Source organism: Lepidochelys olivacea, assembly GCF_965140295.1.
Source record: "Lepidochelys olivacea isolate rLepOli2 genome assembly, chromosome: 4".
Lineage (NCBI taxonomy): Eukaryota > Metazoa > Chordata > Testudines > Cheloniidae > Lepidochelys > Lepidochelys olivacea.
Genome location: NC_140414.1, coordinates 118,955,567 through 118,973,554, shown reverse-complemented (window position 1 = coordinate 118,973,554; position 17,988 = coordinate 118,955,567). Strand labels below are relative to the sequence as shown.

The window sequence follows — 17,988 nt, the reverse complement described above, 5'->3', positions numbered from 1 at the left end:
GGCAGTGGTGTATATCTGTTTAACTAGTCTCCCTGAAAGTCAGATATTTCAGTTTCAGTTTGTGAGATTTCATAAATGGATGTAAACACCATCAATCCAGTTGGTGAAAAAAGCAAAAAAACTTTCCCGAGCATTTTACTTGCAAAAGGTTCAAGTCACAGAAAATTAATATTAAACAGATTTAAAGGAAAAGTACTAAGGGAAAAGTTCTCACCATTCATACAGAAATAAAATGTTGGGTCAGAGTTTTCTTTTTGAACCCATTTGTCAATTCTTCGGATTCATGTGGACTCCCAGGTGCTGAACTATCTGTATTACCAATTACATGAAGGCAGAAGTCCTTCCTTGATACTTGAATAAGGCACTTGTCCACATAACAGATATAACCTACATACTTTAGGATCTACATTTCTGAATATCCAAAATTTATTTACAGGACTCGCAACATGGAAGGATCAAAAACTCATCATGTGGTTTTCCCACCAAAAAAGGAAAGACATTTTCTGTAAACAGGATTAATTTTATTATAATAAGCATTTAAAAAAAAAAACCCACACACACGCACCCAGCTAACCTTTCTGATACATTGCACAGTGATTAAGGAAGTGACATTTATTCTGCAGTGCATGCATGTGAGAGATTGTCCCAGCTTGCTGATGACTTTGGGATAAATAAAATATAAAATCTTTGTCCCAAAGAGAACAGTAAACACTTGAGTAGGAGCACACCCCTTTTGGAGTGATACATAAGTTGTATCCATCTCAGTTCAACCAATATAAAATATGCTCAAATTCAAATGGTATATCTGTGCTCATTAACAATAGCTCCTGCTCTATAACCATAATATTCATGCATCCAAACTCCCAGCTGCCAGAAATGGAGCCAGACACACAAGGAGGGTGAAGTAAAATATTTTATTGGACCAAGTTCTGTTGGGGAGAGAAGCTTTAGAGCCACACAGAGCTCTTCTTCAAGTCTGGAAAAGGTACTTCCAGCATGACAACAAAATCCAAGGTGGAACAGATTGCTTAGCATAAATTAGTTAGCATAAACTGCAAGGGACCATCATGGTAGAGTGGCCTGTTTACACCTCTGCAGTCATAGGACAAAGAGAGGAGGTTACTGGGTTATAGGTTGTTGTAATAAGCCATAAAATCCCATCCCATACAGTATCTCTTTCAGTCAACGAGTTTTAGTTTCTTGCGGAGTAATGAATTTAACCTCCCAGGCTCGTCTTTTGAAAGTGTTGTGCATGTTTCCTTTGAGAATGAGAACTAATAGGTCAGACAGAGTTATTGCTTTGTGAAAAGTGGTCACCCAAAGGTGACAGGGTGTTTCTGTCTCATCATTTTCCTGTGACAGTTCATTCGAGACCACAGTGATGGTCTGGGTTCACCCACATAGTTGTTAGTGGGGCACCTAGTGCACTGGATGAAATATACTACATGTTGTGATTGGCATGTATAGGATCCATGGATCTTGAAAGGTGTTTTGTTTGAACACTCCACTCCAACAGAAATGTAGCCAGACGTACTCCTGGCTTTAGAACATTTTCTCCCCCATTTTCAATCAAATACAAAATATTTCATTTGTCTGAGAAAATACAGGTCTACAAGAAGAGACTAGTCTGAAACTTACTAAGCTGAATAAAGGCATATTTATGGACATAAAAAGACTCCAGAGCCACTTGCATCTCGTTGATGAAAGTGTGGTATACTGTCAGAAAAACGGTCTGTATAACTTATTTTTTTGTTTAACTTTGCACTTTTTTACTTTCCATGAATCTTGCCACTCAACTCTGATTAGTTTACTAAAACAAGGTTTTAATACTCTTACCATTGTTGCGTATCAGTGGAAGGGCAGAGATATTTTCACTCATGGGGAACATGGCCAGTCAATTTCTGATTTTAGAATCGTTATTAGCAGTGATGTATGAATGAATCCGGAATAGTCATATGCCAGCATGCTGACGTAGAGAAAATTCTGATTTTGACTTAAGAAAATTTGAGGGACAACACACACAATCACTTCTGACCACCACTGGACTATTATCAAAATGTGTTAAAATGTGTTGCATCCTAACAACTCTTCTCAATGGGATGGCCTCTGAGCACAAGACAGGTAACCTTTTGTTCATGAATCACCAACTTTAAGTGGCCATTTGGATAATTTGATTGAAAAACAAAAACAAAGAGTCATCTCCCTGGAAAAAGTCTCACATGCCAAATTCAACACAATGATGTTTCACACCTTAAACCCCTCAAAAGGTAGGTTCACTCATTAATGTGACATTAACCATATTAGAGCTACTGTAACGCCGTTGTAAAATATCTTTTCTGAGCAAAAGTGAACATATTATTTTCAGCCTAATAAAAATCATTTCAGCTTCTACAGATGATAAACTAGACTAAATATTCCTTGTTGTACAGTACTGCATGATCAGTACTGTGCAAAATGAGCATTGTGCTCTTTATTATACTTGCCTGATAATTAAAGAAGCAACAAAAAGAAACGTTGCAAAGCAGCCTCTCCGACAGTCAGCATTTTTCTTGTGTCTTTGGTGCATTTCCCCACCACAGTTGTCACAGCAACGACACATACAGAAGCAGAGTCCCACAAGAGGCAGTAACAGAACAAATAGCAATCCCAAAGCAGCAGACACTATAAAGCCGATTTCATAGTAGATTGCCTGCAATTCAGACAAAAATAACTGTAACAGCAGATCTTATATAGTTGTTGAAATTCAGATACAGCCCCTGCTTAAAAACGAAATTAAAGCTACAAGATCCACTAGTTACTGTAGGTTTCAGAGTAGCAGCCGTGTTAGTCTGTATTCACAAAAAGAAAAGAAGTACTTGTGGCACCTTAGAGACTAACCAATTTATTGGAGCATAAGCTTTCGTGAGCTACAGCATCCGATGAAATATGCACAAATAAATTGGTTAGTCTCTAAGGTGCCACAAGTACTCCTTTTCTTTTTCTAGTTACTGTAGTCATTGGACTCAATGTTTTCTAAGTCATCAATACAAATCTAACAACATTTCTATCCCAAACAGATAAAAACATTGTAAATGTTGACAACTAACCTATCAAGAAGCGGTTTAAGCAGCATATTTAACAAGTAAACAAGCTTGTGATATTGATGCAACTTGCATTTTAATGGATTAAAAATGGGCGCATTTGATTAGCAGGCCCACAATTTGATCCATCTCTCATAGCTGTTGCAAAAAAACTATTTGAGACTACCAGCAACCCTAAATATACCAACATACTGTACTATGGTGGGAAATGATTTGTTTTTGTTCTTAAAAAAACAGATTTCGGTTATGAGTAGAAGGCCTGATTATGAAAACTGAAGAGAAATATTAAATGAAGGACTGTACCCTCTTCAAAACAAAATGTAAAAATAGCTGAAAGAAAAAAAAAACATCAAGGGATGGATTTTAAACTCTGTAGGACAGAGGCTCTTGATCATCTACATTGCTATGCTCAGTTGGCAACAAACTAACAGCAACTAAAGGAAAGATTTTTCAAAGGCACAAAAGGCAGCTGGGAACCCAACTCCCTTTTAATCAGTGAGGTGGACGCTTAACTGTCCTTGGTGCCTTTGCAAACCTCCTGATAAGGGTATGTCTACAAAGCAAAGAAAAATCTGCAACTGGCCCATGCCAGCCAACTCGGGCTGTTCCATTGTTGTGCAGACTATCAGACTCAGGCTGGAGCCCAGCTCTGGGATCCTCCCAGGGAGGCTAGCCACAGGGTTTTCTATGTTGTGTAGATATACTCTAAACAGTGGTTCTCAACCTTTTTGGGCTCAGGATCCAGTTGTAAATGTTTATGGCCTGTGACGACCCAGTAAATAGTTTGGGGGTGAAGGCCCTGGGGTGGTTTGGTTGGGTGCTGCCTCCTGGGGTCTTGGGTCCCGCCTAGCACTCACCTCACAACAGCAGCTCCTGTGCTGTGGGGCTAGCTGGGCTTGGCTCTCCGTTTTGGGCATTGCAACCTCCAGGGTTGCAGCTCCACTCAGGTTTGGCCCCGCCCCCCTGACTGGACCAAGTTTGTGAGAGTGGAGTTGTGACATGGCTTATGGAGTTGTAGTGCCACTCACTCAAATTTGGGCTACCCGGACTGCCGTTATCATGACGGCTGGGCCAAACTGGAGTGGTGCTGGGACCCCAGAGTTTGCAGTGCCTGGAGCAGGGAGGCAAGCCCTGCCAGACCTGTGAGACAGGAGCCACAGGAACTGCCACACGACCTTTGAAACATTCTGGCAACCCAAAATTGGGTCCTGACCCATGGGCTGAGAAGCTCTGTCCTCAAAGGCTATTAAAGTCACTTGGAAAAGTCTGTGTTAACTTTAAGGGTACTATAATTATTACACTTACTACTTTGACTCATCCTGTATCTCTTGTATATAGTCTGTAAAGCAGTAGTATCTTGGCAGGAACAAGATGGAATAGATGTTGTATTGTCACCGAATACAAGTCATAAATTTCTCACTAGCCATCAATCATCATACTTCACTTCTAATCATACTAAATCTGCTTCCAATCCCACCAGTCCTTGGAGAATAAAAATTGCTTCACATGCAGTGTCAATAGTAATCCACCATCATTAACACAGTTGTAATCGCTGACCTTATTGCCAATCCTAGAATAAACTCTAGGAGACTAGTGATGGTTTAGAACTGCTCTGTGAATAAGAACAAGATAATTTTGGTTGGATTTAACAAGTCAAATACTTAGCCAAAGTTTGTTAAAAAGAAAATCAGAAAAGATTACAAAGTAACTAAAAATGAATAGAAATATGTTTTAGTAAGTTACCTGAACAATCTGGAACGTAACCAAATCAAAAGTGGCTTAAATGAAAAAACATCTCCATTTAGAATGACATGAAAAATAGTAATGCATGTTTTGACAGGAGTAGTGAATATAGTCCCTGCTAGTTTTGAGAAAAGAAAAGAAAGAAGAAAAAAAAAGGCCAAGACACAGAGCACATCTACCAGATACAATGGAAGGCATTATTACCTGAAGAGTCAGGACAACATTTTCTGGCTGTGGAAGTCAAAGCAGATGGAGAATGTGTATAATGCACAGGCAGCATGCACAAAACCAAATCATGTGAGTAATTAATAATTAACCATAACTGAAACAATTAAAAATACCCAAAATAAAAAAATAAAAGCCACTGAACTAAAAAAATTGCAGAGAAGCAGTAAATAATTAAGCCAAATATATTATGTAGTAGAGGATTTCTGATTGCCTTGGTAAGTTAAAAGGATTCAGGATTTCTTTATCCACCATAAATAGCACTCAACCTTAAAATGAAAACAGACCAGTTATTTTTGTATGGACCATCAGTTATATTTCCCCAAGACATTTCAGAGAAGAGGAGGGTCAGATATTGTATTAGTGCGCGGTTTCCCAAAGAATTCCAGCTGTCAGAGCTGTTCCACTATACTTTTGCTTTTTGAAGTTACGAATTGTTTTGGCATTAGGAGAAGCAATTCCAATAGCAGTTTTCGTGCCTTGGCACATTATACAGAAAGTTCATCTGCACTTTAAAAGTCTGTCGGAAACTTAAAACCTACAAGGGGGGATGGGACAGAAGGGAGAAATCTAATTCAACAGGGTCATAAGCGTTTCTGCTACCCCATTTGCCTTTTGAGAAAACAGGGGGGAAAAGTTCAGTCACGGGAGTTTAAGAAGCTACTCTCTTCCCTCTTGTTCTCAGAACTTATGCACAGATTAAAACAAAGAATTTCTTAAAGTTAGTTGTTTTTCTGCATCTTCGTGTGGCAATTCATACCCAATAGGGGTTTCCTCTTTTCCTGGTAAGTTAGAAAATAAGAGCAACCCAGCAGTTGTTTGTTGCTATACTGAAAGTGCAGAACTCACTGAGAAGAAAACATTTCCAAACCACCCAAAGACTTGAAAAATTCCTGACACTATACTTAAACGTTTTTGCATCAGAAATGCCAATTCATCAAAACAGAAACTTGAGAAAGACACCTACCCCAGAATAAGCAACAGATGAGTGTTTAGGACGCACACCGGCGATGTGGGAGACCCAAGTTCAAGTCCCTGCTAGGGCTGTCGATTAATTGTAATAGCCATTTTAATCGCACTGTTAAACAATAGAATACCAACTGAAATTTATTAAATATTTTTGGATTTTTTTTGCATTTTCAAATATATTTCAATTACAATGCAGAATAGAAAGTGTACAGTGCTCACTTTATATTATTTTGATTACAATATTTGCACTGTAAAAGTGATAACAAGAAATAGTATTTTTCAGTTCACCTCATACAAGTACTGTTATGCAATCTCTCACAAAAATGCAGCTTACAAATGTAGATTTATTTTGTTACGTAACTGCACTCAAAAATAAATTGCAAAACTTTAGAGCCTACAAGTCCACTCAGTCCTATTTCTTGTTCAGCCAGTCATTAAAGACAAGCACTTTTGTAGCTGACACTGCAAGGTATACCTGCCAGATATGCTAAACATTCATATACCCCTTCATGCTTCGGCCACCATTCCAGAGGACATGATTCCATGCTGATGATGCTTGTTAAAAAAAAAAAAAATACATTAATTAAATTTGCGACTGAACTCCAGGGGGCAGAATTTACCCAGCACATGTTCGTTTTAAGAACACTTTCATTGCAGATTTGACAAAACACAAAGAAGATACCAATGAGAGATTTCTAAAGGTAGTTACAGCACTCGATCCAAGGTTAAAGAATCTAAAGTGCCTTCCAAAACCGGAGAGGGATGAGGTGGGGAGCATGCTTTCAGAAGTCTTAAAGAGCAACACTCTGATGCAGAAACGACAGAACCCAAAGCACCAAAAAAGAAAATCAACCTTCTGCTGGTGGCATCTGATTCAGATGATGAAAATGAACATCCGGTCTGTACTGCTTTCGACTGTTATCAAGCAGAACCTGGCAGCATGGACTCATGTCCTCTGGAATGGTGGTTGAAGCATGAAGGGACATATGAATCTTTAGCACATCTGGCATGTAAATATCTTGCGAAGCCGGCTACAACAGTACCATGCGAATGCTTGTTCTCACTTTCAGGTGACATTGTAAACAAGAAGCAGGCAGCACTATCTCCTGCAAATGTAAACAAACTTATTTGCCTTAGTGATTGGCTGAACACGAAGTAGGACCGAGTGGACTTGTAGGTTCTAAAAAGTTTTGCATTGTTTTGTTTTTGAGTGCAGTTATTTTTTTGTACACAATTCTACATTTTTTAGTTCAACTTTCATCATAAAGAGATTGCACTACAGTACTTGTACTAGGTGAACTGAAAAATACTATTTCTTTTGTTTTTTTTACAGTAAAAATATTTGTAATAAAAAAATAAGTGAGTACTGTACACTTTGTACTCTTTTGTTGTAATTGAAATCAATATATTTGAAAATGTAGAAAACATCAATATTTAAATGGTATTCTACTATTGTTTAATAGAGCAATTAATCACACGATTAATTTTTAATTGCTTTGATAGTCCTAGTCCCTGCCCTGTCATTCTCCCACATCCCCAAATGCCCTGAACACCAAGATACATTGGCCATTCGGAGGAGGGTCTCTCTCTGGTTTTCATGAAAAAACTGCAACAGTCTCCGTTTCATCCCACTGTGGAACAGGAAAAATTTAAAAAATCTGAAAAAGTTTTGTGGGATGGGAAACCTGTTTCTGTTCCAGCTCCAATTAAGATGCCCATCTACCCAAACTATGAGATATGGATATTTATTATATGTGCCTCCAGAAACTCCATGCAACTCTTATTGGAAATGTCATCACATTTAGCTACAATGTATCTAAGGTGGTAATGGCACTGGATATATTTTTCATAAAAACAAATTTTATTCTTCATTGTAAATGGGTACCAAAATTTGATTTAGAAAATAAAAAGTAAGTTAATCTTTCTCACAAAAAAATAAAACAAACAACCCCTAAAATCATGGCAGCATGATCAATTGGGTATCTGTGGGGACATCACCTTCTGCCAGGATAAACCAAAAATTGACTGGAACAGCGGTTATTTATATTCTAACATACCTGAGATAGCCACAGAGGGTGCTAAGACAACTACTAAGACAATAGTATAGTTTAAAAATGAGTTTATTAGGAGGGTTTACTACACAGGATTACAACTGACAGTGGTTTCAAGTTTCCTGTGAATTCTATGAAGTAGCAGGGAATGACTGACGGATGTCACCGACGATCTAAACGCCTTGTTCAAAGGGTCAGTCAGTCCATGAAATTCAACCTCTAGGCTTACTTCTATGAATGCAAGGTGTTTTGTTTGGCCCTGCAGCCTCTAATGCATCATCACCAAACAACCCCCCCCAAAAGAACTTGTGAGATCGGGAGGAACTTGGTACAGCCTTAGGACAAGTTCCAAACATCTGGATACTAGGCAAAGGATATCAGGCTATTGGAGTAAGAGGCTCAGTATCAGAAAGGCTTTCCAGAAAGGCCTCAGGCCAGTGGGCATGAGTCTAGGGACCAGATTTGTTTTCCTGAGAGCACACAACACCATTCACAGCATGCTCCAGTACCCTATAACCTAGCAGATGGTACAAAGTATCATGTCACCAATCTGGGCCCAGTTAAGGTCCTTACTGCAGGAATTCAACCCACCACAGTGCTTGAGACATGGCCCATTGTGCTTGAGTATGGCTCAAGGAAATGAATTAGTACCACATCCAAATTGGGTTGTATTCCCTGCTGTTGCTGGATATCTTGAGAATGTACACTATTCTAGTGTAACCATGCCATAGGGAGAAGGTAGGGAAAACATGTTTTTGTAATCACTTTAATCTAAAAAAAAATATTTTATCAATGGAATGTGGAAACTCAGCTGTCTGAAGGTAGTAACTGGAACCAGCCTACGAACCGAGCAACTACAGTTTTCTATGTTTAAACATTTTTGGACAAAAGCAAATACTTTTGCTTAACACAAAGCCAGAGCTTAGTTTCTGTGTGACAGATACAATCACATTTTTATACCTGGAATACTAGTGAAAACTGCTGCTAAGATTGCCTGAGTAATTCTATTTTAAAGTATATTTTCAGTCAGTTTTTGGACCTCCCATGACATCAAAAAACCAACATATATAGGAAAAAAAGACAAATAATATATATTTTACAATAAATATTTACATGCAATCATTGTGTATGCTAAAAATAAGCATTATTATAGGGTTAAAATGATTCTGGTATCTGAAGGCCAGCAGGAATTCCTGGTTCATAACTAGAAAACAAAAAAGGGCAGATTTTTACTAAACATTTTGGCTTCAAATATTAGTTTTGCACAAAAGATTCCATACATTTCATGAACACTTACTTGCAAAAATTTTCTTAGTATTTTTCAAAAAAGAATTTTACATGGTATTTTATTTGAAACCATGAAAATAGTTAGTCAGATGTCAATCAATCATATATCCAATTGTTAGTTTCAATTATTCTTCTCTATTTAAGGAAGAGAGTCTCAATGTTTCAACTAAATTATGAATACACACACTTCCATTACTATGTGTAGACAAATTACCTTTTGATAATCATCCTGCACATTTCCAAACGTCTGCTGTGCTAGCTTTTTGATGAGATCTGAAAATAAGCAAGAACATTCCAGAGTTTTAGATAACGTAAGTTAGAAAATATTAGTAAATTATATTGCTGGTTAGGTGGGATGAAACTGAGAACAGAAATCAAAGATGACAGACAAATATACCCAAGTTTCTATAACTACAGTAGAATGCTACATTTTTAAACAAATTTTTAAATTTTATGAGAATGTTGAAAGATAACGAGGTTAAGAAGGTCATACTGAGAAGCAGTAAGGTTATTTTTGTTGAGGTGATCTTATGTGCCATAGAGACCAGTGAAATCATAAATCAGATACTAGGTTACCTACTACCTAGGCATATTGATTTGGGCGATTTTAATGCACCTTGTTTGTGCCAGGTCAAGCATATCTTCATTGGAAACCACCTACTAAGCAATTAAGATTTTTATCATAACAATCTTCTAAATTAAATTATACACACACACACACACACCCCCACGGAACTGTATAACTGGTGCTCAAATATTCTGGTGTGGATATTCAATACAGCTTTTTTGGGGGGTGGAGGTAAGGGTGTGGCCTGGGCAGGGAATCACTGTACCTGCAAAAAGAAAAAGGAGTGGCACCTTAGAGACTAACAAATTTATTTGAGCATAAGCTTTTGTGAGCTACAGCTCACTTCATCGGATGCATTCAGTGGAAAATACAGTGGGGAGATTTATATACATAGAAAACATGAAACAATGGGTGTTACCATACACACTGTAATGAGAGGTTTCAGAGTAGCAGCCGTGTTAGTCTGTATTCGCAAAAAGAAAAGGAGTACAAGTGGCACCTTTGAGACTATACATTTGTTAGTCTCTAAGGTACCACTAGTACTCCTTTTCTTTTTACTGTAACGAGAGTGATCACTTAAGGTGAGCTATTACCAGCAGGAGAGCAGGGGGTGGGGGGGGTAAGGAAGGAAAACGGGACTTTTGTAGTGATAATCAAGGTGGGCCATTTCCAGCAGTTGACAAGAATGTCTGAGGAACAGTTGGGGGTGGGGGGTGGAAATAAACAAGGGGAAATAGTTTTACTTTGTGCAATGACCCATCCACTCCCAGTCTCTATTCAAGCCTAAGTTAATTGTATCCAGTTTGCAAATTAATTCCAATTCAGCAGTCTCTCGTTGAAGTCTGTTTTTGAAGGTCTTTTGTTGAAGAATTGCAACTTTTAGGTCTGTAATCGAGTGACCAAAGAGATTGAAGTGTTCTCCAACTGGTTTTTGAATGTTATAATTCTTGACATCTATTTGTGTCCATTGATTCTTTTACGTAGAGACTGTCCAGTTTGACCAATGTACATGGCAGAGAGGCATTGCTGGCACATATGACGGCATATTTCACATTGGTAGATGTGCAGGTGAATGAGCCTCTGATAGTGTGGCTGATGTGATTAGGCCCTATGATGGTGTCCCCTGAATAGATATGTGGACACAGTTGGCAACAGGCTTTGTTGCAAGGATAGGTTCCTGGGTTAGTGGTTCTGTTGTGTGGTGGGTGGTTGCTGGTGAGTATTTGCTTCAGGTTGGGGGGCTGTCTGTAAGCAAGGAATGGCCTGTCTCCCAAGATCTGTGAAAGTGATGGGTCATCCTTCAGGATAGGTTGTAGATCCTTGATCATGCGCTGGAGAGGTTTAGTTGGGGGCTGAAGGTGATGGTTAGTGGCTTTCTGATATTTTTTTTGTTGGGTCTGTCCTGTAGTAGGTGACTTCTGGGTACTCTTCTGGCTGTGTTAATCTGTTTCTTCACTTCAGCAGGTGGGTATTGTAGTTGTAAGAATGCTTGATAGAGATCTTGTAGGTGTTTGTCTCTGTCTGAGGGGTTGGAGCAAATGCAGTTGTATCATAGAGCTTGGCTGTAGACAATGGATTGTGCGGTGTGGTCTGGATGAAAGCTGGAGGCATGTAGGTAGGAATAGCAGTCAGTAGGTTTCTGGTATAGGGTGGTGGTTATGTGACCATCGCTTATTAGCACCATAGTGTCCAGGAAGTGGATCTCTTGTGTGGACTGGTCCATGCTGAGGTTGATGGTGGGATTGAAATTGTTGAAATCATGGTGGAATTCCTCAAGGGCTTCTTTTCCATGGGTCCAGATGATGAAGACGTCATCAATGTAGTGCAAGTAGAGTAGGAGCATTAGGGGACGAGAGCTGAGGGAGCGTTGTTCTAAGTCAGCCATAAAAATGTTGGCATACTGTGGGGCCGTGGGGTACTCATAGCAGTGCTGCTGATTTGAAGGTATACATTGTCCCCAAATGTGAAATGGCCCACCTTGATTATCACTACAAAAGGTCCCCCCGCCCCCCCAGCCCGCTCTCCTGCTGGTAATAGCTCACCTTACCTGATCACTCTCGTTACAGTGTGTATGCTAACACCTATTTTTTCACGTTTTCCATGTATATAAATCTCCCCAAGGCATTTTCCACTGAATGCATCCAATGAAGTGAGCTGTAGCTCACAAAAGCTTATGCTCAAATAAACTGGTTAGTCTCTAAGGTGCCACAAGTCCTCCTTTTCTTTTTGCGAATACAGACTAACACGGCTGCTACTCTGTACCTGCAAACTTGCTGGAGGGAGATCTGAGGGCCTTCACTGCCTATCACTGGCAGACAGATAAAAGAAAGCTTTCATCTTATTATCTGTGTTGCATCTATTCTGAAGCTCAAGGAGGATTAAGAGTTCTGAGGACTGAAGTCCCCAGAACTCTTAATCCAGCATTTTTCAAAAACAAAAAATAGAAGATGATGAAATAGTTTGTACTGCAAAGCATCATCATTTGGGGAAGACTGAAAAATGCTGGAAAAATGGAGCCGAATGCCTCAGGAACAAAGGTACATATAAAAGCTGCCTGGAAGGCAGAGAATCCTATTCAAGGAAAATATTTTGAAACATGGCTATTAAACACTTTAAATGTTAGCAGACCTCTGATGGAAAGGACACACAGAATTGCAGGAGCGATAAGCAACACACCAAAAGCTACAGTTGTGAGATTACAAACATATTGCGATCAACAAGGAGTCCCTACTGCATCAAAATCAGTAACAGAGGCCAAGGACTCTGGGAAGAGAATTTATATTTCCCATGATTTTTCAGCTGCAATACAGAAACACAAAAGCAGAATGTAACCAACCCATTGATGCAACAACTCCACACCAGACAAATTCAATGAACTGACTTAGCCAAACACATTGCAGATTTTCTACAAATACACTACACACCTTTCCCACATCAACAGAAACACTGAATTTCATCAAAAAAACTTCAATATCTAAAATAAACTAGGGACCCACCTGGTGCACAGAAGTGTAATGTAAATTCCTTATTTCTCTGACAGACGTATTTTATAACAATCAACAATGGTTTAAAATTTTCCTTTATCCTTTTAATGTAGTAATTGATAACAGATAAATGAGAGCCAGTAACACTTCTGGAATGGAGGAGGTACTTTAAGCCAAAGTTTTATGGGAAAGAGTGGATTTATTTATAATCAGACTTGCACATGCCCCATTGTTTTATTAAAAACATGGGCCAGATCCTCAGCTGGCGTAAATTGATATAGCTCTACTGAACTAAATGAAGCTGTGCCGATTTACACTGAGTAGCTGGTCCTTTATTTGTCATTTATTTACAGAGCCCAGCCACGGACCAGCCACTTATACAAGGTACAATCAAGATCTCATGCAAGATTGGAAAAGCTCTCTGAATACAATACAAAAGCTTCTTGAGAATGGCCAATAATGGGAAATCAGCTTTTCACAAGGACTAACTGCTTTTATATTCTGAACATGGGGAAGTATGGGCCTAGAAAGGATATTGGACTCTGCAAGAATAGGCACAAAACAACAAGTTTCCCATACTTGCAACAAAAAAAGTTTCAAGCAAGCCATGGCTGTGCTACCTGCAGATAAGAAATTAAAAAAAAAAAAAATGTTGAAATTACAAGGCCGCTGGTATTGCATCCTACTGAACAGTGAAAAGAACCCTCCCCCTCTTAAGGCTAATGCTGTTACGTCAGCAGCTAATAAAATACTAGTGGACCCTAACTTAAGGGAATTTCATAGTAGAGCTGGTCAAAAATTTACTAGTGGAACAGTCTTCCATTGAAAAATGCTGAATCAACTCCAAAAATTTTGATAAAAAAAATAATTGAAGTCCTTTTTTGATATTTATATTACACAACAGTACCTAATATAAAAGTGAAAACAATCAAAACAGAAGCACTTTGATAAGGTCATTTTGATATTTCTGAAACAAAATGTTTCAGAATTTTAGTTCTGTGGGAAATTTTAAATTTTTGTTCCAATTGGGGATGATAGGAGATTTCAAAACACTGGAATTTCCTGTGGAATGGAAATAAAGTTTCACAACCAGTGTAACTTTGTAGGCACCTTTGCCTTTTGGAATAAAGAATTAAACAGAAGTCAGCCAAATGCCATATGTTTAAAGAAACAAAGAAGAAAACAAAGAAGAGTCAACTAACTTATTTCTTATTTTAATGAATTTGAAAAGGCTCTGAATTGTGGTTCTGAATCACAGAAGTTTTACTTAGCTAGACACGATTACCTCACTATTAGAGCTGTCATTCAAGACTGATGGAACTAATTAGAAAATACTATGAAAAATTGATGGAGAAAATAGTTTTTCAAACTGTGTGAATTACTGCATACACTCCAAAGCAGGCCCAACAGAAACAAACTAACTATCTTTAACTTCCTGATCATCAAGATTGATATGTATTGTTTAGCAATTAGTCCCTTCAAGTAATTAGGCAAACTGTGCATTAAATACTGTATGAAGTTCAGATTTCACTCCATGTGTTGAGCTATTCACCAAATAACGTGAACACTACTCGAACAATACTATTTTTCTCTATTTTTAGAAAGCCCATCGCCTCTGCATTCACTCTTGGTAAGGTTTCCAGATATGCCACAGACTACTAATCCTCTCTGACCAGGTGTCAGTCATTTATGCGAACAGCTATCTTCTCTATGATTTAATATTTTAGAAGTTCTTTGGTATCAACTGTAGTAACACCCATCATAATGAACTCATTTGATATTAAATGTGAAAGTCATTAAACATTATATTAAATGTGCATTCAGGAGCAATAGCATCACTGTTGTAAGTTTTTGACAACACAAGTCTTATTCCTACCAGGTGACAAATCTTTCTACATTTTACACCACTCTGTAGAAGTCTATAAAATGGAAGGATTCCGCAACTTGAACATATTTATCGAGTCCAATTCTTATTTCCAAAATAAAACTAACAGGAAGGCATTGTGAAAAAGCATGATGACCTCTATTTACAAATTAACTGGATTCATTTTTAAGTCCATGACTGAGCAGATGTATGCATTGTTTCATATGACCAGTAATCCAAGGCTTTAACATAGAACACATTTTATCACTGAGGTTAAAGAGCTTTACTTTATAAGGCTCACTTACAATACTAATTACGTTAATACTTTACTCAGTCTCTTTCCAGCTTTCCACGCACAAGCAAGATGCCATCTGCCCTAATAGACTGAACTATTGACTTATTACACCACCATCTTACTGATATTAGCACTTTCTTGCAGAGCTTCATAGAAAGACTCCTTTCCATGTGGTGTGAGTGTTGTGCAGATGTTTCCAGGTACACCTGTTCAATGTTGTAATACTCAGACCATAAAGGTTGCTTCTTGGCACTATTCAACAGACAGGGATGGCAAAAGAGAATAGAGACTTAACAATAAGCCGTCTGGATATTAACAACCAACACAACAAACTGGAACACAATTCCCACTGCCAGGAAAGTTTTACAGGACTAGGTGACAGAAAAAAGCAAGCAAACAAACAAAAGTTGGGACAATACAATTGGTAGGGGGTCTATTAAAGTGGCAGAGAAATCACTTTTTTGCAGCTTGGTCAAGGCAGAAATAATTTCATTGATATGAAATTTGCTATTTATGCTGTGATCAACCCACGAAAAATGTGTGATTTCTCCACAGTGCTTCTCAAACTTGGGGCACATGGCCCAAAAAGGGGGTCGCAAGCCTCTTAGGGGGTCATGATATTGCCATGCTTATTTCTCTGCTGCTGCTGGTCGCACTGCCTGACCCTGGGTGGCAGGAGAGCAGTGGCTGCCGCCCAGATCAAAAGGCAGTGTTGCCACCAGAACAGAAGTAAGGGTGTGGCCAGCAGCTGCCACTCTCCACTCTGCCTTCAAGGGCTGGGCGGCCAGAAACCAGATTTCACGGGGTGTGGGGGGACCATATTTCACAATCCATGATGCAATTTTCACAGCAGCAAATTTGGTAGATCCCTAACCACTGGGGATATTATTCTTGTTCTGAGCGCCTACAAAAAGAGCATTTAAAAAAAAATTAATTACTTTGGGCCAAATTCAGTCCCCGTGTCACTCTAGTAAAGTCAATGAAGTTACACCAGAAATACATTTGCCCCATTATGCTTAATACAGAATATTAGTCCCTGATTCTGCAAAGTAATTAAGCATGTGCCTAATTTTAAGTGAGTAGCACCTATTACTTCAATGGGGCTATTTCAATGCGCAAGTACCTTGCTGACTCTGGGACTCTAAGACAATGATGGAAAACTACATCATGATAAAGTTGCTCACCACTTTAATACTGTTAAAATGCTCTCACTCTTAACCCATGGTATTTCATAGCATAACTCAAGTCAACAGGATTACTCATATGCTTAAAGTTAAGCATGTGCTTAAGTGCTTTTCTGGATTGGCGTCCATGTGAGTACATCTAGTGACAAAATAAGCAATTTCACAATGTTTAGAAAATTTACCTATTAGCATGAAATGAATGTATTACTTCTACTTCAAACTCATTGTTTCTTTTAAACATGACTTGTAAAGGTCTACCCCAGGTTTTAATACAAACTTTCAAGATTAATTAATGCACACAAGTTTCATGCTGATCACTGGAGATATCAAAAAAATAGCTTGTGATCTCCCAGAAAAGATAAGTGGAAGTTCAGTTTGTCATCAATTAAAGTCTTTGTTTTGACTTCATGGGACTGATCCAAAGCCAACTGAAGTCAGTTGGAATCCTTCTGCTGACTTCAATAGGAGTTGGATCTGATCCCGAGTGAAGAGGTCCACTCAGTCTGGAATCTAGGCTACTGCTCCTTGTTGCCACATCACTGCCAGGTAGCTTTTGCTCCCTAGCCAACTACTTGGCTTTCAGCACCCAGCATAGCTCCTTATTCCAGCAGCCCCCCAATCAGCTCTAGTTTCCTACTACCTCAGTCAGACAAGAATCCCTAGTGGCAGGGGCAATGGCAGAAGGACCCCGCACACAGGCTGTTGCAGAGTGGGACAGGTCCCCCTGTGTAGGTCATTTCTGCCCTGCTTACGCTAAGGAATCTTTACCCTCCTCAAGCAAGGAGAAAGTCCATAAGATTCAGCCCTCTCCCAGGGCAGACACCAGGCACTTGATATGGGAAGCACCTGAGCTAAGGCAGGGATCCAGATGGGGACCAAGTGTTCCCTCTTTCCTCCCTGCTTATGTTCCTTGTAGCCTTCAGGCCTGTGCATGAAGTGTCTACACTGCAGTAGGGAGTGAGTGGCCAAGCTATTCCTCCCCACACTCCAAGCTCTAGTGGATAGGGACTCTGGAGCAGGTAAGAGAGCTTACTCCTCTTCTCACAGTCTCCTTCAGGCAGTTTACGCCCATTTTCCTGAAGGATGATGGAATTAGGGGTCTTTCCTCATAGTAGCCCTGTCCCTTTATATTTTGGCACGGTCTCTCTCCATGCAGTTGCTAGCATCATCTTCAAGGTTAACTAGTTTCCTTAGCAATCAGGTCATTCAGCTACCATTCTTTTGCCCCCCTCTGTCAAAGAAACTCCTTACTTAAGTGTAATCCGCACATTACATTCTTCCTGAATAAAACCTGGAAGTTTTGTAAATCAGGCTTACTATCGGTACTGTTCAAAAGTACAAAAAAAGAGGGAAAGGACTTGCATGAAAGAATTACTTAATAGTAGAGATACATGCCTTGTATTTCAAAGCACATACCCTTTGTGAGCTGGCCACATCTTGGACAGAAAAGGTAGAAATCTGGCAATCATTCCTCACTGTCATAGGACATTACAGAACTGATGTTTGCAGACATAACTTTTGGGTGCATGTTCTGAAGTCCAAGACTACACCTCCTAGTTCTCTCTCATGAAGAATGTCCAGAGTTATCAGAGGGTCTGCAACAACCTGTGCTGTGTCTAATTTGTTGGGCTTCTTGCAGGAAACAAAGATATTCGTCCTGCCTAGTAAACTGCCATTTTCTGGAGGAGCCCACCAGCATGGAAGTCCCACTTGAGTACTTTGTATACAGTTGGTTTAT

General features: G+C 39.1%; 1 protein-coding gene across 6 annotated transcripts in view; it reads right to left on the bottom strand.

Moving 5' to 3' along the window:
- PROM1 (prominin 1) overlaps positions 1–17,988 on the bottom strand; it is a 93,146-nt gene that overhangs the window by 48,828 nt on the left and 26,330 nt on the right. For 4 of the 6 annotated variants that reach the window (XM_084626857.1, XM_084626862.1, XM_084626858.1 and 1 more), the window contains exons 3-5: positions 9,570–9,628; positions 5,028–5,054; positions 2,484–2,689 (exon numbers count right to left, since the gene is read on the bottom strand). In XM_084626857.1, coding sequence (XP_084482983.1) covers positions 2,484–2,689; positions 5,028–5,054; positions 9,570–9,628 — 292 coding nt within the window. The remainder of the gene's footprint in view (positions 1–2,483; positions 2,690–5,027; positions 5,055–9,569; positions 9,629–17,988) is intronic. The other 2 variants (XM_084626859.1, XM_084626860.1) reach the window with 1 other exon arrangement.